Source organism: Salvelinus fontinalis, chromosome 17 (assembly GCF_029448725.1).
Source record: "Salvelinus fontinalis isolate EN_2023a chromosome 17, ASM2944872v1, whole genome shotgun sequence".
NCBI classification, from domain to species: Eukaryota; Metazoa; Chordata; class Actinopteri; order Salmoniformes; family Salmonidae; genus Salvelinus; species Salvelinus fontinalis.
This window is the reverse complement of record NC_074681.1, coordinates 39896991-39920730: the sequence shown is the minus strand read 5'-3', so window position 1 is coordinate 39920730 and position 23740 is coordinate 39896991. Positions and strand designations below refer to the sequence as shown.

General features: G+C 42.2%; 2 protein-coding genes across 4 annotated transcripts in view; one reads left to right on the top strand and one right to left on the bottom strand.

The window, feature by feature from the left end:
• LOC129814358 (serine/threonine-protein kinase N2-like) overlaps positions 1–11617 on the top strand; it is a 43332-nt gene extending 31715 nt beyond the window's left edge. For all 3 annotated transcript variants that reach the window (XM_055867449.1, XM_055867448.1, XM_055867447.1), the window contains 12 exons: positions 1730–1886; positions 3802–3940; positions 4217–4365; positions 4741–4816; positions 4942–5033; positions 6074–6250; positions 6917–6979; positions 7067–7143; positions 8374–8516; positions 8786–8893; positions 9076–9156; positions 9395–11617. In XM_055867449.1, coding sequence (XP_055723424.1) covers positions 1730–1886; positions 3802–3940; positions 4217–4365; positions 4741–4816; positions 4942–5033; positions 6074–6250; positions 6917–6979; positions 7067–7143; positions 8374–8516; positions 8786–8893; positions 9076–9156; positions 9395–9598 — 1466 coding nt within the window. In that variant the 3' untranslated portion in view covers positions 9599–11617. The remainder of the gene's footprint in view (positions 1–1729; positions 1887–3801; positions 3941–4216; positions 4366–4740; positions 4817–4941; positions 5034–6073; positions 6251–6916; positions 6980–7066; positions 7144–8373; positions 8517–8785; positions 8894–9075; positions 9157–9394) is intronic.
• Positions 11618–13443: 1826 nt separating this feature from the next.
• On the bottom strand, positions 13444–23740 carry LOC129814359 (transcription initiation factor IIB-like). Its single transcript, XM_055867451.1, has 7 exons — positions 23654–23740; positions 22177–22289; positions 17224–17357; positions 16783–16929; positions 16485–16614; positions 15903–16184; positions 13444–15589 (listed from the first exon to the last, which is right to left on the bottom strand). Exons 1-7 carry the CDS (start codon positions 23668–23670, stop codon positions 15456–15458), a joined length of 957 nt encoding a protein of 318 aa, XP_055723426.1. The 5' UTR covers positions 23671–23740; the 3' UTR covers positions 13444–15455.

The window sequence follows — 23740 nt, the reverse complement described above, 5'->3', positions numbered from 1 at the left end:
CAGAAAGCATGCCTGGGAGTCTAGGAAGCATTTGTGTTGTACAGTTTTTTGGGATGTCACTTCTTCCAACTAGGGGGCAGTAATACAATGTGCAAGTGACGTCTTCATACTTCCGGTTCCTGTCCCCTAATCTTTTGAATGGGCTTGATGATTATATCATAATTTGTGAAAACACGGTCATTTTAAGATATACAGTGCCGTTGGAAAGTATTCAGACCACGACTTTTTCCACATTTTATTACATTACAGGCTTCTTCTATGGATTAAATACAGCAATTTCCTCAACAATCTACACACAATAGCCCATAATGACAAAGCAAAAACTGATTTTAGAAATGTTAGCAAATTAAAAATAAGAAACGGATCACTTATATACATAAGTATTCACACCCTTTCGCCTCCCGAGTGGCGCAGCTGTTTCTTATTTTTAATACATTTGCTAACATTTCTAAAATAATTTCTGCCAGATGCCTTTTATTAACGGTTCAGTGCAGTCAAAAACCAAGCTTTTCTTGTGGTTTTCTTTATATTTCCACACTGATTGGAATAATGTGCGACAATATGCGCAAATTCTTGAGAAGTTGCTCTTTTTAAAGAAGCAAGTTTTTTTCTTATTTTTACCATTTTAATTGAAAACAATTAAGGTCCTTACCAAGAAATGATTTGATATTGAGATTAAAATGGCTGTGTTTTTGCGCTTTTTAAAAACTATTCAAAAAGCATACGAAAGTTCAAAAACTACAAGGCTACTTCCTGGTAAGTTATGTCACTTTCGTAGGGTATACATAAGGGGTGCGCTCAGCAGAACGCAACGTTTTGGAACGTTACGATAGAAATAGCCTATGTAGAACAAACATGTATTTTTGATATGTAGAATAAGGAATCACATCAGCTTTCTTCATGGCATTTCAATCTGCAATGTTTGAGTGTTTGGCATCTGAACGTAGCCAAGGTCATTGGTTAGGTTGAAATTATAAATTAAATCTCAATGTGACTTGGATTTAAAAGGACTAACACAGGGACTGGTGCAAAAAATGTGACGGAAGGAAGCTCTCTCTCGCCCATGTTTACACCAGTAGGGGTTTACACCAATCCAATGCTTTTTAACTTTAGTAGTACATGTAAGAAGAATCAAGTTAGCTACCTAGCAGATTCTTTTTTCCTTGATAGCTAGTGATAGTGAAACATCACCATCTCCTGGCAACATTTACCTGCCAGATTCATTAGCTTGAAACCCCTTTAGAATTCTTTGGCCAAAGCCGAGGAGGAAAAACATAACATAATTCATAATGGTTTTTATTTTTGTTCGTTTTGGAGTCGAAGGTAATAGTTTCAGTATAGTTTTAGTTTTTCAAACAGGTTTGTTGATTATTTTATATTATATTACTAAATAGTTTTTATCATGATAAGGTTTAGTCTACTATAATAACCTTGGCCCAAACGGAGAGAAACTTTATATGTTTTTATGGAAAATATACATTAATTTCACGTTACTTTGAGAAATCATACAGTTGTCTTAAGTTTTCGTTGTCCACTTTGGATGGTTTAATTAGGTCTTTTACACTAAATATAGGTAATCAAATAGTGGTGAGGTGATGATCTCCATGGTCACCCAGGGTCATAAGGTCATGCCCTGTAGGGGTGTTGTGATGATTAGTGTTCCCCGTCTGGCTTTGTGACCGGTGTTGAGGTTAGTGTGCCACTTACCTACCCTGCGTTCCCTCCTCAGGGAAGACGTTCCTGCGTGCTCCTCAGATGAACATCAACATCGCCACCTGGGGCCGCCTGGTCAGAAGGGCCATACCTACAGTCAGCACTAACTCCTACAGCCCACAGGTGCCTGAGATCGGGCCCAGCAGTCTTCCGGGATCTCCAACACCCACCAGGTATATATAGAACAGGCATGAATGCACACCCACACACACACATAGACACAAACACGCACATAGGTCCAACAGACTGCACTTGGCAACCTGGCCCACACACACACTGTCACATGCCTTCTTAACGTCTTTATCCCACATGCAAACAGTGTGGAATACAGACATATACAATGCCTTGCAAAAGTATTCAGACCCCTTGGATTTCTTCACATTTTGTTACAAAGTGGGATTAAAATGCATTTAATTGTCATTTTTTTTGTCTACAATCTACACAAAATACTTTGTCAAAGTGGAATATTTTTTTTTATTTTTTTTTTTTTTTTTAAATCACATCTTAAATATAGTTGTTGCATAAGTATTCAGCTCCTTAGTTTAGGCAAGCCAAAATTGGCTCAGGAGTCAAATGTGGCTTAACAAATCACATAATAAGATACATGGACTCATTCTGTGTGAAATAATTGTGGTTGACTCGTGTGGCTCAGTTGGCAGAGCAAGGTGTTTGCAACGCCAGGGTTGTGGGTTCAATTCCCACGGGGGACCAGTATGAAAATATATTAACTCACCACTAAGTCGTTCTGGATAAGAGCGTCTGGTAAATGACTACAAGTAAAAAGTATTGCATTTCAAGCAAAGATTAAACCACAAAGACAAGGGAGCTTTTCAAAAGACTCATAAAGAATGGCAGTGATTGGTAGATGGGTAACAATAACAAATCTGATATTGAATAGCTCTTTATGGTCAAGTTAATAATTATGCTGTGGATTATGTATTAAACCACCCAGAAACATCAAAGATACAGTCATCCTTCTGAACTGAGCCGCAGGACAGGAATGAAACTGCTCAGGGATGTTACCATGAGGCCATTGGTGATTTTAAAACAGATACAGAGTTAAATGGCTGTGACGGAAGAAAATGTAGGATCAACAACATTGTAGTGACTCCACAATAATGACCTAAATGAGAGAGTGAAAAGAAGATTACAAATATACACAATAAAAAATATTCCAAAACATGTATTGTATGCAATAAGCCACTAAAGTAGTACTGCAACAAAAACACTGCAAAGGAATACACTTTTTGGCTTAAATGCAAACCCTTATTTATGGGCAAACAGAACACATCACTGAGTAACTGCTATTTTCAAGCATTGGTGGTGGCTGCATCATGGTATGCTTGATATTGGCAAATACTGGGGGACTTTTTCAGGATGAAAAGAAACAGGATGGCGCTAAGCACAGGCAAAATCCTGGAGGAAAACCTTGTTCAGTCTGCTTTATTCCAGAGACTGTGGGAGGAATTCATCTTTCAGCAGGACAATAACCTACAACACAGGCAAAATCCTGGAGGAAAACCTCGTTCAGTCTGCTTTATTCCAGAGACTGGGGGAGGAATTCATCTTTCAGCAGGACAATAACCTACAACACAGGCAAAATCCTAGAGGAAAACCTCGTTCAGTCTGCTTTATTCCAGAGACTGGGGGAGGAATTCATCTTTCAGCAGGACAATAACCTACAACACAAGGCCAAATCTACACTGGAGTTACTTACCAAGAAGACAGTGAATGTTCCTGAGTGGACAAGTTTACAGTTTTGACTTACATCTGCTTGAAAATATATTTTGATAAAAATGATGGGCAAATATTGTACAATCTAGGTGTGCAAAGCTCTTATAGACTTACCCAAGAAGACTCACAGCTGTAATCGATGTTAAATGTGGTTCTAACATGTATTGGCTCAGGGAGCCAAATACTTATGCAATGACTATTTAAAATTTCTTCCAATTTTACATTCAAGTATTTTGTGTTATTTGTTGACAAAAAATGACAAATACATTTTAATCCCACTATGTGAAGGGGTCTGAATAATTTTGCAAGGCACTTAATTCCTCTGTAATTAAGATGTGGCACCTTCCCTTCCAGTGACATTAGTGACCCGTTGGTGACCAAGCTGGACTTTGACAAAGAGCCCACCTCAGGACCCAAGCACTACCCTTTACCCGTTGGCATCAGAGAACCACTGGTACAGGACAACAAACTGCCCGACAAGGAGGAAGTACAGGTACGGACATGGGGTTACCATGGAGATGCCCGATTTGGAGGAAGTAGTGACATGTAGTCATATATGGTAATGGACATCCCAGTTCAAGTGAATTAAAACATGAAACAACTGTCAATGGAAACCTGAGTCGTGTTCAGTAAAATAACAACACAAACGCTAAACGGGGGATGTACTGAACCTGAACATTTTCCGTCACAAAACATTTTACTACAGTTTGCCATACTGAACACAACCCCACTGCCCCATCCTCCTAAGAAGTGTGTTCTACTTTTGCAGGATGCACTGGCATCGTTTGACTTCTTGAACAAGAGGAACAGCATAGCGGTGAAGTCGTCAGACCTTGACAGGCGAGACAATGTAGTAGAGCCGGAGATCCAGCCTCCAGACCTGGAGCTCACAGCCATACAGAATGACACAGAGATAAGGTAGGGCTCACTTAACAACGTGCATGTTTGGGAGAACGACTACGTTGCAGTTGGACTGCGCAGAATCACCCATCTACAAATCACCTTGCGTCCCAAATAACTACTCAGTATGTGATCAAGATCAGCGATTCTGTGCCTCTCCTAAAACTGGTCCTCTCAAATAGGCTGAATATCTGCGACTCCAATGCTGTTTGGGGAGAAACTCGGATGCATGCATGACTTGCTTTTAATCAATGTTTGGTTGGTTACAGTTCATCTATTGGGGCAGTGTGTTTTGCCCGGCTTCCATGAGAATGTGCATGATTTCTTTGGGGGCTTATTGAAAGCAATAGTTTGTATTTTTCCATGTAATGTGATATCTACCTCCATTTCCAGGGAAGAAGAGCAATTTCAGTTTAGTCTCAAAGACTTCAAATGTGTTGCAGTCCTTGGTCGTGGTCATTTCGGAAAGGTACATAGTACACACTCAACCCATTTCTCGATCCTTTATACAGCCCTTCTAGAGAAATGAGCTGTTTCTGAAAAGAACAACCTAGCTTACCTAAAATGTCTTCTCTCTTCCCTCACTCCACACAGGTATTGTTAGCCGAGTATAAAAGCACGGGAGAGATGTTTGCCATCAAAGCCCTGAAGAAAGGAGACATTGTGGCTCGTGACGAGGTGGACAGGTAAGGGGCTCAACCTGAGCACTTAAACCAATTAGGCCTGATACTGATGCCTTTTTAACTGTTTGTTTGCTGAGCGTAACAGCTTACCTTTGTTCAACCGTGTTATTCAGTTCAGAGTTGACTACGGCTTTCGGTTTTGTACATCACCTTCAAACAGCCGAAAATACTATGACATACTCTGACAGTGTGATTAGTAGTAATATAATTATCAGTAATAATCAACAGGGTTAAAGTACAGTTTTGTCTGTCAATGAAGAGTAGGTATAAATGTAAAGTTGAAGGCATTGTGTGATTTTTGTCTTCTTTTTGTGTGTTTTTTTTTAATGGATAGTCAGTTTCCTTGTGTTACATACAGGACCCTAATGTATTTTCTAACAGCCTTCAAAGAATGTCAGAAATTCAATGTGTCCTCACAAATATATTCCTGGAAAATCCTTCAAATGTTTCTAGAGACTGAGTTGGAAGACATTTTCAGGCCCGGTGGGGGTTAGTAACACAAATTTACTGCTGTAGTAAATTGTACATCAGCTTCAAACAGCCGGAAGTACGATATTTTTGGTTATTAAAAATATATAATTATTCTTTGCTTGTTTTGTCACCTAAACTGAAATTAGGCAAACATTTTAGAATTTTAGCAACCATGTAATGGCAGAGTGATGTCTACATATTGCTCCTATAACCGTTTTGTTTTTTTCCACTTGGGGAATAAGATATTAGCTTAGCTTTCTGACCCAGAGTTTGGGCTGATTTATTTTCTGGTCCTCTGTAGCTCAGTTGGTAGAGCGTGGCTCTTTCAACGCCAGGATAGTGCGTTCGATTCCATGTGGCACCTATGCGTAACAAATGTGTGCACACATGACTGTAGGTCGCGCTTGGATAAAAGTGTCTGGTAAATGACTTACTGTATATTATGCATTTTCATTTCAGGAATTGATTTACACATGGGATTTGAGTAGCATTGAATTCCTTTTGTAATCTAAGAAGAGCCTTGCTCAGGTATCAGGGGCTTACATCTTTGTTTCTCTGTCTTCCCCCCCTAGTCTGATGTGTGAGAAACGTATCTTTGAGACGGTGAACAGCGTGCGCCATCCGTTCCTGGTCAACCTCTTCGCCTGCTTCCAGACGCAGGAGCACGTGTGCTTCGTCATGGAGTACGCAGCCGGGGGAGACCTGATGATGCACATCCACGCTGACGTCTTCTCCGAGCCCAGGGCCATGTGAGTGACACCAGGGTCCTGTTCATTTACATTTTAGTCATTTAGCAGATGCTCTTTTTCAGAGTGACTTACAGGAGGAATTAGGTTTCAGTGCCTTGCTCAAGGGCACATTGTCAGATTGTTTACCTTTTTTTACCTTTTGGTTACTGGCCCCGACGCTCTTAACCACTTGGTTACCTGCCGCCCTGTTCATTAGACAGACAACTTTTTGATGCAGAGCGAAACAGGGAGGAACTACCTGGATTTGTCCAATAAGAACACTGATTTTCATTTTCCTTTTGCAGACGTTTTTTGCTACAGTGTGCCTTACTCAATATACAAATATTATGCAAAGCAACCCATATAATCATGACTTGCATTTGTAAAATGACTTGACTTGCATTTTTTGGGGGGGGGGGTTAAAGACTCACTTGCTCACACTGAAGTTTTGCTGCTGCACTGAGATTATTTTCAAGAGCCCCCTCACCTAGCCACATAGCTAGATATGTGGATATGTGTGTGCCTAGCCACATATGTGTGTGCCTAACCACATATCCAGTGTCATGTATTCACTTGTACCCTACATCATAATATAAAAGTTGATATATTATAAAGTGGATTCTCTCCTGATTTCTCTGATTCTTTGCTGACTCCAACTGTTTATTTGTATTTTTTTGTCTTTGGTAGATTTTATGCAGCTTGTGTCGTATTGGGATTACAGTTTTTACATGAACATGAGATTGTGTACAGGTAAGCATATTTCCATTCAGTGGGTGAATATATGCTCTGATATAACATATATTGATGGTGATTCTCATGATTTTGTTTCACTTTCAGAGATCTGAAGCTTGACAATCTGCTATTGGACACTGAGGGCTATGTAAAAATCGCTGACTTTGGCCTTTGCAAAGAGGGTAAGTGGGACAAACACAACCTCAACTTAATGTCACTTTTACAACACCATTGAATGTAAAATAAATGTATAATAACCTACATCTGACTCAGTCAAAACCTTAAAACTCTATCTAAGGTCTCTGCTGATCTGAACCTTATGTTGGTGTCAAACGTACATGCCTGGTGGCTCCCGAGTGGCGCAGCAGTCTAAGGCACTGCAGCGCTAGAAGCCTCACTACAGATCCGGGTTAGATCCCGGGCTGTGTCTCGACCGGGAGACCCATGAGGCGGCACACAATTGGCCCAGCGTCGTCCGGGTTAGGGGAGGGTTTTGCCGGCGGGATGTCCTTGTCCCATTGCGCTCTAGCGACTCCTTGTGGCGGCCGGGCGCATGCACGCTGACTTCGGTTGCCAGCTGTACCGTACAGGTGCGGCTGGCTTCCGGGTTAAGAGGTTAGTGTGTCAAGAAGCAATGCAGCTTTGCGGTGTCGTGTTTCGGGGGATGCATGGCTCTTGACCTTCACCTTTGACTGAGTCCGTACGGGATTTGCAGCGATGGGACAAGAATGTAACTACCAATTGGATATCACGAAATTGGGGAGAAACGGGTATAAAAAAAAAAGTACCCAAAAATATATATAATAACAATTTACATGTCTGGGTGTAAAGTTTCTGTACTAAACATGTGTAACGGATGTGAAATGGCTAGCTAGTTAGCGGGTGCGCGCTAGTAGCATTTCAATCAGTTACGTCACTTGCTCTGAGACTTAAGTAGTGTTGCCCCTTGCTTTGCAAGGGCCGTGGCTTTTGTGGAGCGATGGGTAACGCTGCTTCGTGGGTGACTGTTGTCGATGTGTGCAGAGGGTCCCTGGTTCGCGCCCGGGTCGGGGCGAGGGGACGGTTTAAAGTTATACTGTTACATTGATGCTGTTGACCCGGATCACTGGTTGCTGCGGAAAAAGGAGGAGGTTGAAAGGGGGGTGAGTGTAACGGATGTGAAATGGCTAGCTAGTTAGCGGGTGCGCGCTAGTAGCATTTCAATCAGTTACGTCACTTGCTCTGAGACTTAAGTAGTGTTGCCCCTTGCTTTGCAAGGGCCGTGGCTTTTGTGGAGCGATGGGTAACGCTGCTTCGTGGGTGACTGTTGTCGATGTGTGCAGAGGGTCCCTGGTTCGCGCCCGGGTCGGGGCGAGGGGACGGTTTAAAGTTATACTGTTACACATGTGTCATGGTTATGTGTATTCTGGCAGGAATGGGGTTCAGGGACCGCACCAGTACGTTCTGTGGCACGCCAGAGTTCCTGGCCCCCGAGGTTCTGACGGAGACGTCGTACACGCGTGCTGTGGACTGGTGGGGTCTGGGGGTCCTCATCTTTGAGATGCTGGTTGGAGAGGTTAGTGGGTCTCACCTTCACACCTGGAAAATGGATACCTACTCAGTGTTATGACTGGTCAATACTTAATAGAATATTTTAGAATCTTGGCATTGAATTGACAAGATTAAGATTTTTTGTTGTTGTTGCCTTTATCACAATTGTCATGACCTTTCTAACATTATATACATATCCGGTCTGGTCAGTACATTCCATGTAAAAAAATATATATATATATTATATATACTTGACTGAATGTGGGGGGAAAAACTTTTTTGCCCGCCCCACAGTCTCCCTTCCCCGGGGATGATGAAGAGGAGGTGTTTGACAGCATCGTCAACGATGAAGTCCGCTACCCAAGGTTCCTCTCAACGGAGGCTATCTCCGTCATGAGAAGGGTGGGTTCTGGATCCCTTAATAAACTAACCTCAAATAGTGCACTAACCTCAGATTGACCCTAATGAAACACAACACCTCAAACTACTGCTATCGGAAAGTGTGAAATGAGAAGAAACAAAAGACAGTTTTGAATTACAGCTTCAATGTTTATTCTACTTTGTTATGCTCTTTTTGTTTGTAGCTTTTGAGGAGGAGTCCAGAAAGACGTCTGGGGGCAGGAGAGCGAGACGCAGAGGAAGTCAAAAAACATCTGTTCTTCAGAGTAAGTAAAGAATGTTCTACTTTCTCATATTGAATGTCTTTCAACATTCTAAACACAGCCACAATTTAGGCAATGTGGATACCACAAAATGACATATGTAGTCTCCTGTTCATGAGACTTGCCTAATCTTGGTTATTGTCGCAAACAGTTTTTCTCATTAGGTAGATACAGTACAAGTCTATCCTGAGAGTTTACATAAATTCACTATTTCCTCACCCATTTTCTCTCTCCCCCCCAGAATATGGATTGGAACGGACTACTGGCCAAGAAGGTTAAGCCTCCATTTGTCCCGATCATCCAGGACTCCAACGACGTCAGCAACTTCGATGACGAATTTACCTCAGAAGCGCCCATCCTGACCCCACCCAGAGAACCAAGGGCGCTCAGCGGGGACGAGCAGGACATGTTCTCTGACTTTGACTACATCGCCGACTGGTGTTAGCCCCCCCTTCTCCCTCCTCCTCCAAATGTGTTGAACAAACACACACTGTGAACCAACCAACACAGCGCTGACTGACTGTAGCTCACCATTTTTAAAACGCCTCTTTTCCAAACCAACGTAGCAAGACAGGGGAACAAACGGCACTCTGCCATTTAAAGACCCCCCCCCCCCCGCTCCCACAACTGAACCCCCGAGGGTATTCTTTAACAGAAAGAGAACAACATTTCTCTTCTCTTTAGAAACTTTGGGGGGGAAAAGAGGAGGAGTGAGGCCTCCAGCGCAGGTCGTGTCTATTGTCTGACCACTGAGAATGTTGTCAAGTGAACTCTGTCAAAGGAAATGCCGGCAATGTAACCGTGATATTGAATAACATGATTGTTCCGTTTTTTTGATCATGTACAGAATAGTATTCCTCTGTGTTTTTAACAAGTCATTTCGCAAACCCACTGCCATAACTAAATGACTTATCTCTCTGTAAGGGTTAACATGTATGCCATGTTGTATTACGAATTATGAGCGCTTTGAGCATTTTTATCACTGAACCGTCACTTAAGGTTAAAGACAACAAACATCTTGACTACTACTGCCTCGTCACTTGAAACCCAAGGAAGGTCTCCTTTTTAGTTTATCCTGGTCTCTCTGCTCCAGTTGTTTATTTTTATTTTTTAAAGATGCCTTAAAATCTTCCTGTTTCTACCAAAGCGTAGAGCTATGTCTAAGAACAGAGCCCAGAAAAAAGTTATTTTTAAACGGATGATCATTACACAAAAGCAGTGCATCCAGTGTTAGTCCTCGTGGTATTACAGAAACTCTGTCCCTCATGTACTGTGCCCATGCCAGTTTCACATGAGCTTTAACTGTATCGTTTTAATGGGTTTCTTTATGTAGTGCTGTATGGTTGTTGAAATACAGTATCCTTATTGCGGTAGAACAGTTTTAGACTACACAGCATACCACACATCAACGGAGACGGCACCGTTTTAAACGTGGTCATTTGTAAGGAGCGCGCGCACACTACGGAGACCTATCCTGACATGGCTCCTTCTGGTGGATTTCTAGCACCAAAAAGCAGTGGCCATATGTATCAAGCGTCTCGGAGAAAAGTGCCGATTTAGGATCAGTTTTGCCTTTTGGATTACAAATAATTTTATATGGACAAGGGGACCTGATCCAGAATCAGCACTCCTACTCTGAGACCCTTGATGTATACGGCCCCAGATCTAATTCTTGAGGGGTAACAATGCATTCAGCTAGCAATGTTGTACTCTTGAGGGTAGAATCAATTCCTCTAGCATTTCTAACAGAGTTCGTCAGTTCCAGTCCAATCGAATTGAAGCTGAGAGTGAATTTAGTATTTCTGTTGACTTTCCATTCACTCCCCGAATTGACTGAGTTGAAATGGAATTGATCCCAACCTCGATACTGCAATCATTCTCTTAACTGAAGAAGATACAAGAGCAAGGAGATCTCACAGGCTGCAATGATTGGACATGGTCAAATGGTGGATCTGAAGTGACTGATACAGTACAGCTGATTACCAAAACCCATCCCTCCAGTCCTGACAGTGGGACTATGGAAAAGCGTGATGAGTGAAGTTGCCTCTTGGTTAAAGTTAGGATTGGGTAAGTGGAACCTAATCCTAGGGGAAACTTTTACTCTGGAGTGTAAACTAAACTCAGTGCCAGTTTGTGCAGACAATATGTAAATGAATCACTACAAGGGAGGGCAGGGTATATTTTATATATATATATATATATATATGTACACACAATTAAGCTGAAAGTACTAATTTTATCAAGATATTTTTTAATTATCTATGTTTAGCGTAATTATGAAAAAAGATTGTACAGTTTTTTGGGGGGAGTGCTGTTTGAGCATGTTACAAACATACAACCTTTTTTTAATGGTACACCACATTGAAGTTACACAAGACTGTTGAACCTGGTGTATAGAAGCATTTTGCAGTCGTCGTTTGTCGCCTATCATGAATGCACAAATTAAACGTTGTTAGTGGTGCTACTTCCTTTGCATATCGTATTCCATTGGTGTCAGCACATCCCTCACACAACTCTGCCGTCTTTGCTTTAAGAATCTCCCGTAGAAACTGGCCATCAACATACTATGGCAATCCACTGTCCATCCATGTCCCAGAGAGTATATATCTTACTGAACTCAGACCATAGAGGACTCATCTGTTCCATTTTATAGCGTATGTGACAGCATAAGGCAGCGCCTTTCAGGCTACAACCCATAGGAACTCCCACGCAGTGGACTGTGTTAAAATGGCGCTGCCACATGCTTAAACAGCCTTTTGGCCACTAGAGGCCTCTATCATTCTCTATGGCCCCTTTTATACCTGGTTCTAACATGCATCCTTTGTCCTGATCTTGTCCTCCATTCTGATTGTGCCCACATTTTCAGATTGTTGTAAATGACTAAAAGATGCATTTTGATCAGATTGTGATGTTCCTGGCCACCCCCAGAGGTAGTCAGGCATGCATTGTACCTTGATATCTTACAAGTGTAGATGGCGAAAACATTTAAATAATTATTCCGTCTTCTAAAAACATTGACAGGTGGAACCATCGACTTATGGCATCAATATCTCTTTAAAAAAATATTATTTTGAAAGAATAGCTGTTAAATCATTTGCATGCAGGTATGAACCAGGAACTTGTCAGAGGACGAATATGAGACACATTTTAATAGGCTTCCACCATGTGAAAATATGGGCACAATCAGAATGTGGACAAGATCAGGACAAAAGATACATATTAGCGCCAGGTATAAACGAGGCTTACAAAGCTGGGGCTGGCTTTTGAGAAATGGCATGGAATTTTACTGAACAAAAATATAAATGCAATATCCAACAATTTCGAAGATTTTACTGAGTTACATAAGGAAATCAGTGAATTTGAAATAAATTAATTAGGCCCTAATCTATGGATTTCACATGACTGGGCAGGGGTGCAGGCATGGGTGGGCCTGGGAGAGCATAGGCCCACCCACTGGGGAGCCAGGCCCAGCCAATCAGAATTAGTTTTTTTCCCAGCAAAAGGGCTTTATTACTTTATTAGACAGAAATACTCCTCCGCACCCTTTTATTGCCACCAGCACCAGGTGCACCTGTGTAATGATCATGCTGTTTAATCAGCTTCATGATATACCACCCCTGTTAGGTGGATGGATTATCTTGGCAAAAGGAGAAATGCTCACTAACAGGGATAAAAACATTTGTGCACAAAATTTGAGAGAAATAATGGAACATTTCTGGGATTTTTTATTTCAGCTCATGAAACATGGGACCAACACTTTACATGATGCATTTATATTTTTGTTCAGTGCATGGCGCTAATATGTATCTTTTGTCCTGATCTTTGAAGTCAAGGTAAGTGGATAACTAAAATGTGATCTGTTTTATAAGTATCTACACCTCTGGCAGAAGAGTAGTTGGCACTAATTTACCTTCATTAATCCAGGAGAAGCATTGAAAGCAAGTTCCCCTTATTAAGCTACAGTGTAACGTTCAGTCAGGTTCAACTTTGCAAATACGTGATGTAATGAAAGCCAGATGACCTTTGACTCCCTTAAAATACTTCTTTTTTTTTTTTAAAGATGCAATGGTGTGTTGAACGCTTGCTTTATTTGCAATGCTAGGCCCACAACTGTACACCAGCCAGTGGGAACGAGACTAGCTGAAACTAGATAAACTTGGGCTGTCCTCAAAGGCCAGAGAGGTACTGATCAATGTACTCAATGGAACTTCAGCTTAGTTATAGAGAAAAGTTTCTTAACACTCCAAATGGTACATAAGCAGTATTAGTCAACACACAGATAAAATCTCATTCTGTAAACAAAGTTTAATGTTAATCAATGCATGAGGTGTTCAACATGCTTTTCAGAAAAGCATTTAATTTACTTAATACAAAGCAAACAAGCTAACAAAATAGAACCTGCATTTCCTACAAAAGAAAATGTATATAGTATGAAACCAGCCTAATATTGCAAACACCAATTACATTTTCTCACTTGGACATACAGTGAGGGAAAAAAGTATTTGATCCCCTGCTGATTTTGTACGTTTGCCCATTGACAAAGAAATTATCAGTCTATAATTTTAATGGTAGGTTTATTTGAACAGTGAGAGACAGAATAACAACAAAAAAATACAGAAAAACGCATGTCAAAAATGTTCTAAATTAATTTGCATTTTAATTAGGGAAATAAGTATTTGACCCCTCTGCAAAACATGACTTAGTACTTGGTGGCAAAACCCTTGTTAGCAATCAGAGGTCAGACGTTTCTTGTAGTTGGCCACCAGGTTTGCACACATCTCAGGAGGAATTTTGTCCCACTCCTCTTTGCAGATCTTCTCCAAGTCATTAAGGTTTCGAGGCTGACGTTTGGCAACTCGAACCTTCAGCTCCCTCCACAGATTGTCTATGGGATTAAGGTCTGGAGACTGGCTAGGCCACTCCAGGACATTAATGTGCTTCTTCTTGAGCCACTCCTTTGTTGCCTTGGCCGTGTGTTTTGGGTCATTGTCATGCTGGAATACCCATCCACGACCCATTTTCAATGCCCTGGCTGAGGGAAGGAGGTTCTCACCCAAGATTTGACAGTACATGGCCCCGTCCATCGTCCTTTTGATGCGGTGAAGTTGTCCTGTCCCCTTAGCAGAAAAACACCCCCAAAGCATAATGTTTCCACCTCCATGTTTGACGGTGGGGATGGTGTTCTTGGGGTCATAGGCAGCATTCCTCCTCCTCCAAACACGGCGAGTTGAGTTGATGCCAAAGAGCTCCATTTTGGTCTCATCTGACCACAACACTTTCACCCAGTTGTCCTCTGAATCATTCAGATGTTCATTGGCAAACTTCAGACGGGCATGTATGTGCTTTCTTGAGTAGGGGGACCTTGCGGGCACTGCAGGATTTCAGTCCTTCACGGCGTAGTGTATTACCAATTGTTTTCTTGGTGACTATGGTCCCAGCTGCCTTGATCATTGACAAGATCCTCCCGTGTAGTTCTGTGCTGATTCCTCATCGTTCTCATAATCATTGCAACTCCACGAGGTGAGATCTTGCATGGAGCCCCAGGCCGAGGGAGATTGACAGTTATTTTGTGTTTCTTCCATTTGCGAATAATCGCACCAACTGTTGTCACCTTCTCACCAAGCTGATTGGCGATGGTCTTGTAGCCCATTCCAGCCTTGTGTACGTCTACAATCTTGTCCCTGACATCCTTGGAGAGCTCTTTGGTCTTGGCCATGTTGGAGAGTTTGGAATCTGATTGATTGATTGATTGCTTCTGTGGACAGGTGTCTTTTATAAAGGTAAGAAACTGAGATTAGGAGCACTCCCTTTAGGAGTGTGCTCCTAATCTCAGCTCGTTACTTGTATAAAAGACACCTGGGAGCCAGAAATCTTTCTGATTGAGAGGGGGTCAAATACTTATTTCCCTCATTAAAATGCAAATCAATTTAGAACATTTTTGACATGCGTTTTTCTGGATTTTTTGTTGTTATTCTCTCTGTTCAAATAAACCTACCATTAAAATTATAGACACATAATTTCTTTGTCAGTGGGCAAACGTACAAAATCAGCAGGGGATCAAATACTTTTTTCCCTCACTGTATATACAGTATATATACACTCAAATTAAATACTGTTAGTACAGTTTGCAATCTCATTTTTTAAAGTATTGGAATGTGTGTCCTGTACTTGTCTGTATTCCTGCAAAAAGTGCCTTCACAATGGCCTGAATTCTTAAGTTAATTAACAAGGGGGGGGGGGATTGCTAATAGAATAAAAACTAGAAAAATAACCTTTAAAGTGTCGTCGGGGCGAGTGGGTCTTCACAGCTGGGGCAGTTTGTCCACAGGGGTGTGGAATTTGAAGTCCGGGGGGAAGAGGTCGGCTGCTCGGGGGTAGATGAGTCGGTACGACTGTCTGATTGTGACGTCTGCCACACCGGCGATGTCTCCAATCTCTGTCCAAAAAGGGAGAGGACTTGCAGAAATGACTACTGGTGCTTCAAGTCTTCAGACCATTGGTGATAATTGTATTCTCAGAAATATGAGTTTGTGAACATTCAGAAACAGTTTGTGTGAGCTCTCAAGTCAGAAATACAAGTGTGGACCACAAACAGCACACTGTTGTGCTGTTGTTCATGCCTGAAATTTACTGAACCATGTTTTAAAGTTTATAGACAAACACAAATAGTTCAGATTCAGCCCATCAAGAAGACCTTAAAAAGACAACCACCACCACTATCTCCACCATCCTCCCACCCACAATCTCACCTTTCTGGGTCTTCTTCTCGGCGGAGGCCTGGGAGGCCATGTAGATGGCGGCGGCGGCCACAGAGATGGGGCTCCTGCCGGGCACCAGGTCCTGCTCCACGGCCTTCCGTGCGATGTAGGTGGCCGCCATCTGCACCTGCTTAGGCAGGCCCAGGTTGGAGCAGAAGCGGGACATGAAGTCTCCGGTGGTGATGAGGTCCACGCTGGTCTCCAGGGCCTTGAGGATCAGCTTGAAGCAGCGGCCAATCTCCTTCTTGGAGATGCGGGACACCGCGCAGATCTCTGCGGGGGATGGATGACAACAAGGGAGTCATTAGTGAAACCTTCAGGCTTGTTTTAATAAGACATGCAAGGGAGAACATTTGAAAACGAAAGACCAAAATACAAAGCCCTGTTTCAGTCAGTTTTCCTCTGTTTGGTGCCTAATGAACACGATCCAGGTCAATTTCATAACCGTGAAGTCTTGATTTAAAATTTGTAGCGATCGAAACAACAAGCACTCACTCTAAGACGTGATCTTAAAACCATAGATGATTCGATATGTAATTCCATGCTCTAAACATCCTCTTTAGAGGAGCTCACCTTTAAACGTCCGAGGCACGCCCTCTTGTCTGCAGGCGATGTAAAGGCAGGCTGATGCGATGGCATCGTTGGCCCGGCCCTTCAGGCTCTTCTGTTCGTACACTTGCTTAAATAAATTATTTGTTCGGTCCTGTGGGTCAAAGACACCATTTACCCTCAGTTTGCTGTGAACATTCATATAGTTTAGTTCAGAGAAAACCTGCCAAAGAACTTGAGTTTTGGAAATAGATTAATCAACTAGCTAGCTGCTAGGTTCCACAAAGCTAAACATGAAAGTAGAAGAGAGAATGGGACTCACTATGATGTTCCTTGGTAGGTTGATCCGGTCGGCCATGGTGGTAATCTCTTTGAAGGCGTTTAGCATGGCGCGATCTGAACTGCTCATAGTCCGCCGGTTCTGGTACTTGGAGTTGCCGAACTCGTCAAAACTAGCCGCGCCTGTTCCCTATGGTGACAACAGAATTGTTGGAAACATTAGTGATATAGACTTACTACCTGGTAAATCTTACGACAATTTAAGTATCTTATGGAAATCTGTGGAACCTGATGTAGGCCATATCACACACAAAAAGAGGAGCATACATTTTATTTTCATTGAATTTCTTTGTCTGGCGCCACTAAGACCACAAACATAAAAATTGTTTTAAGCATCTTTCTCTGTAAGTGGTGACTATAGCCAGGTGGCAGGGCCTCTGTGCCAGTTGTGGCGCCAGGTAAGATGGCCAATGTGTGTACTTACCTTGCTGATCATGGTGGTCAAGTCTCCCCCGTTGAGGAGTGGGTTCTGGGCATCGCCCACTCTAGACGGGTCTTTGGTGGCTTTCTCATTGGTGAACGTCCTCCACTCTGAGCCGACGTCAATCACCCTGTCACCTGGGGAACCACACACATTACTGGGCTCCCGAGTAGCGCAGCGGTCTAAGTGGTAGAGGCGTCACTACAGACCCTGGTTCGATTCCAGAATGTATCACAACCGGCCGTGATTGGGAGTCCCATAGGGCGGCGCACAATTGACCCAGCGTCGTCCTTGTTAGGGTTTGGCCGGGGTTATGCCGTCATTGTAAATAAGAATTTGTTCTTAATTGACTTGCCTAGTTAAAAAAAGGTTAAATAAATAAATAAAAACTACATGGGGCTAAGCTCAAATACGTTTAAACAACTTCCTTTCCCCATTTACCTTACTCTCCTTCAGCACTTACATGAATACATAAAGGAGGTAAAAGCCATAAACATCAAGCACCCACTGTATTGATTTCACCATCATAGCATAATAGCGTGATGTATTGTTGTCTCTACTTTCCTGCCCTTTGTGCTGTTGTCTGTGCAAAATAATGTTTGTACCATGTGTTGTGCTGCTACCATGTTGTATTGCTGCCATGTTGTGTTGCTACCATGCTATGTTTTCATGTGCTGCTGCCATGCTGTGTTGTTGTTGTGTTGTTGTGCTGCTGCCATGCTTTGTGTAGTGTTGTGGTGTCTCTCTTGTCGTGATGTGTGTTTTGTCCTATATATATATTTTTTTTTTAATCCCACCCCTGTCCCTGCAGGAGGCCTTTTTCCTTCTGGTTTCCTTCTGGTTCCTTCACTGTATCACAAATCCAGTGGGTCAGAAGATTACATACACTAAGTTGACTGTGCCTTTAAACAGCTTAGAAAATTCCAGAAAATGATGTCATGGCTTTAGAAGCTTCTGATAGGCTAATTGACATAATTTGAGTCAGTTGGAAGTGAACCTGTGGATGTATTTCAAGGCCTACCTTCAAACTCAGTGCCTCTTTGCTTGACATCATGGGAAAATCAAAACAAATCAGCCAAGACCTCCACAAGTCTGGTAAACCTCCACAAGTCTGGTAGACCTCCACAAGTCTGGTTCATCCTTGGGAGCAATTTCCAAACGTCTGAAGGTACGTCTGAAGGTAAACGTCTGAAGGTACCACGTTCGTCTGTACAAACAATAGTACGCAAGTATAAACACCATGGGACCACGCAGCCGTCATACCACTCAGGAAGGAGACGCGTTCTGTCTCCTAGAGATGAACGTACTTTAGTGTGAAAAGTGCAAATCAATCCCAGAACAACAGCAAAGGACCTTGTGAAGATGATGGAGGAAACAAAGTATCTATATCCACAGTAAAACAAGTCCTATATCGACATAACCTGAAAGGCCGCTCAGCAAGGAAGAAGCCACTGCTCCAAAACCGCCATAAAAAAGCCAGACTACGGTTTGCAACTGCACATCGTACTTTTTGGAGAAATGTCCTCTGATCTGATGAAACGGAAATAGAACTGTTTGGCCATAATGACCATCATTATGTTTGGAGGAAAAAGGGGGAGGCTTGCAAGCCAATGAACACCATCCCAACCGTGAAGCACGGGGGTGGCAGCATCATGTTGTGGGGGTGCTTTGCTGCAGGAGGGACTGGTGCAATTCACAAAATAGATGGTACCATGAGGAAAGAAAATTATGTGTATATATTGAAGCAACATATCAAGACATCAGTCAGGAAGTTAAAGCTTGGTCACAAATGGGTCTTCCAAATGGACAATGACCCCAAGCATACTTCCAAAGTTGTGGTAAAATGGCTTAAGGACAACAAAGTCAAGGTATTGGAGTGGCCATCACAAAGCCCTGACCTCAATCCTATAGAAAATGTGTGGGCAGAACTGAAACAGCGTGTGCGAGCAAGGAGGCCTACAAATCTGACTCAGTTACACCAGCTCTGTCAGGAGGAATGGGCAAAAATTCACCCAACTTATTGTGGGAAGCTTGTGGAAAGCTACCCGAAACATTTAACCCAAGTTTACAATTTAAAGGCAATGCTACCAAATACTAATTGAGTTTATGTAAACTTCTGACCCACTGGGAATGTGATGAAAGAAACAAAAGCTGAAATAAATCATTCTTTCAACTATTATTATGACATTTCACATTCTTAAAATAAAGTGGTGATCCTAACTGACCTAAGACAAAGCATTTTTACTAGGATTAAATGTCAGGAATTGTGAAACTTAGTTTAAATGTATTTGGCTAAGGTGTTTGTGAACTTCCGACTTCAACTGTACGTAGGTGCGATACAATATGTATTGCAATTCTATTGGTGTCCCGATGTTTTTATTATTTAAAAAATGTTCGATCCTGGGCTGTATCACAACCGGCCATCGGGAGTCCCATAGGGTGGCGCACAATTGGCCCAGCGTCGTCCGGGTTAGGGGAGGGTTTGGCAGTCATTGTAAAATAAGAATTTGTTCTTAACTGACTTGCCAAGTTAAATAAAGGTTAAGCACACAGCCAAAACAACGCAGGAGTAGCTTCGGGACAAGTCTCTGAATGTCCTTGAGTCGCCCAGCCAAAGCCGGGGACTTTAACCCGGTCGAACATCTCTGGAGAGACCTGAAAATAGCTGTGCAGTGATGCTCCCCATCAAACCTGACAAAGTGTCAGAGAAGAATGGGAGAAACTCCCCAAATACAGGTATGCCAAGCTTGTAGCGTCATACCCAAGAAGACTTGAGGCTGTAATCGCTGCCAAAGGTGCTTCAACAAAGTACTGAGTAAAGGGTCTGAATACTTATGTAACTGTAATATTTCCGGGGTTTTTTTTATACATTTGCAAAAAATCTAAAAACATGTCTTTGCTTTGTCATTATGGGGTATTGTGTGTAGATTGATGAGGGGGGGGAACAATTTAATCCATTTGAGAAAAAAGGCTATAACAAGGTCTGTATACTTTCCGAATGGGACTCAAAATGGGAGTCCCATAGGACTGTTACGTTCAGATAGAGCCCTGTAATGCAATCTGTTGCTCTAACTAGGGTGGCTTTCCAAGGCCGTCTAAGGAAGGCGTGGACAGATTTGATTCTATTGTATCTTTGAGAGGATGTTATGTTTCTATAATTTCCTGGTATTATGCACTCTAGCTATGTGACAGGTCATACATGACCTCTTTAGTCCCCCTCTGCTCCCAATTTCTTTTTTTTACCCTATCGTGTGTGTACTTTACTGTATTTATACTTGGAATATATCTTTTCAACATGAAAAATTCAAAAATCGCTGGAGGACATCTGTAAGGGCCTTGCTACTCAAGTCACGTGTCATAATAACAGCACAAACACATCACTCCCCCTGAACTAGAGGTTAGGACTGTCTCTATAGAAGTGTAGTAGGCCCAGAAGTTTCAAGTTTTAATGTCACGGGCACAAGTACAGTGAAATGCCTTTCTAAACCCAACAATCCAGCGATCAATATCAATGTAGAACTAACAAATAACACAAGGAAGAACAAAAATACACAAGAAATAAAGAAAATAAATAAGAAAACGAGAAAGTAAGAGCTATATACAAGGTCAGTTCCAATACCATATAGAACAGCGTGCAGGAATACTGGAGTGATAGAGGTAGATATGCATAGGGGTAAGGTGACTAGGCATCAGGATGTATGATAAACAGAGTAGTAGCAGCGTAATTGAGGAAATAAAAATGCATTAAAGGGTCAACTCAGTCCGGGTAGCCATTTTGTCAAGATGCTCTCGATGGTGTAGCTGTAGAACTTTAAGGATCTGAGGGCCCATGCCAAACTTCCTGAGGGGGAGAGCCGCTGTCACGCCTTCCTCACGACTGTGCGCTTGAACCATTTTAAGTCCTCAGTGATTTGGACCCAGAGGAACTTGAAGCTTTCAACCCGCTCCATTGCAGCCCTGTCGATGTGGATGGGGTCGTGCTCACATGTCTTAATGACGTGGAATTAACAAGGCAGCCAGCTTCCGGACGTAAGTTTTCTTGCTTGTTTACAGCCTTGTAGAGTTGGTTAAGTGCCAGCTTGTTAGATTTCATGTCCTGAGGTGGAATGTATACAACAGTCATGATAACAGCTGAAAACTCCATCGGGAGGTAGAAGGGTCGGCATTTGACAATCAGGTCTTCCAAGACTTGTGAACAATGGGTCGAGACTACCACTGCGCTCGAGTCAGAACACCATTTGTTGATTAATAGGCTTATCGCTACCCTCTCGAGGGTAGAGAATCCATCGGAGGTCATCCATCTTATTATCAATTGGCCAATAGAATGAAGGGAAGAGGTAGCCGGTTTTCCTTTCACCTTAATCTCACCAGGATGTCCCCTCTCATGCCTCAACACTGGTGGTTTCTTGGGTACCCCAAAAATTGGGTCGGAATTACAGGAAGAGCCCAGGGCAGATGAGTCAAAGTTGAAGCTGGAATTGGGGTGAGTAACTGCTGATCCGATGTTCAAAAGTTCTTGTCGGTTATAAAAAATGAAAGCGAATTAGAGAAAATAAAGTACATAAGGCCTCTGTGTATGTTATGTTACGCTATTTACCTACTGCAAAGACATCTCCTCCATACAGATAAGGCTTTGTGTCAGTCTGTTGACGTGTGTGTGTGTGTGTGTGTGTGTATGTGTATCACTATGGGTACCAGAAATCTCATGGGTCATGGGTACCAGAAATCCCCAACAGTCCCCACAAGGATAGTAAAACAAGGATAATTCTCTCTCATGGGGTCATTTCCCACATCCCCACGGCGACAAAGGCTATTTTAAGCTTAGGGTTTAGGTTTACAATAAGGGTTAGGTTTAGGGGTTATGGTTAGGGAACACAGGATTTTGAATGGAAATACATTTTAGGTCCCCACAAGGATAGTAAAACATATGCTATGTGTGTGCAGCCTATCACTCACCCACTACAAGGCCACACTCGGGGCAGATCATATCCCCTGCTCTGTAGTCTTCCACCAGCATGGAGTCTGGGTGGTTGGGGCACTGCACCTTAGGAAGGGCCTGGCCGTCTCCACTGCAAGTAAAGAATAGATCCCAGAGGTCAGCCAACAGTTACCTCTTACCTTTGACCCTGCCTAGTGAGAGTTAACCCATCACTGGGTGTGATTGTACTTATCTCCATGAAGTTGGTTTACTGCCAAGGACATGGTATTAGTTTACTTCACTCTATACACTTCAGTGAACACTGCACAGTTGATAAAGCCGATTGACACTGCTCAAGGTGAGGAAGTATGTTTAGTGAGTTGGCAAATTATGATAATGACAAGGAAATTGTATAGGCCTGTTAAAATCGTACACAAATTGTTAAGCATGTCAGACTGCCTTTCCCTTAATCTGAGAAATATGAGGATCATATTTACCTTTAATAATATAAAAACAAAAGGCACTTCTGAAAATGACATACAATGTTGCAAAAGCAATTCTGGCTGCTTATTTTACAACAGTATCTGTTCACAAGCATCAACACAAGTCATAATGTTACTTGTTTATTGATCGAATATGTATATGCATACCAAGATAAATGGACTGGGAAGTAGGCCTACTACAATACTAATGCAGAAAAGCCACTGCAGAGATTGTGTCAACATAATGTAGATGAGTTTCCAACCTAAATTATGATTCAGTGGTGATGTGGCCAAAAAACGTTGGACAATGGGACCCAAAAAATGGGCTTCCAGCGTTTCAGAAAATTATCCTCGACACCAATTCGATTCTACAATACCAAAACATAACCCATTTAGCTAACGGACTTGGTGGCAACCTGTGGCTAGTGAAAAGTGAAAACAAGTTATTTTGAGACAGCCAGTGAAATAAATTGCTGGTTAAACAACCCAATCAACTCGCAGTGTCCTTGTGACAATTATCTATTCAATGGCTGAATAACTTCTCATGATTAAATCACTGTCTAGGTGTCCGTTGACACTCGGCTACTGTAAATACATTAATGTAGCTAGCAAATTGGATTTAGTCAGCTGAGCTAGCCAGACAACATCACCTTGCGAAGTTGCGACATCACCCATCCCTAAAAACATTGCTTATTGACACTCGCGTTTGCATCATGATTTGGAAGTTAGATATCATGTTGCGCTACCTAACATTATATCGGATGTTTACAAACAATATGATCAAGTTGACATGATATACGATAGAGACAATGTGTAAAACTGTGATTTGATAACGTTAGTGTTTTTGGTAGGCTAGCGAAGGTTAGCTAAAAGTCAGTAATGGACATTCCGGCGGCTATGATGGAAAACACTTAGAAACAAGCGTCTCTCCGTGTTGATGGCCATCATCATTGTTCAATAACTTTCACTTTCCCATATGAAAAGACACTGATGCAAAACACAGAAAACAGCTTGGGATACATATTGTACACACCGGCTTGTTGACGCCATGTTCACTAGCTACTTCTTTATATCGGGAACAATGGCCTCTTCTACCTTTTATATATGTATTTTCGGCCCA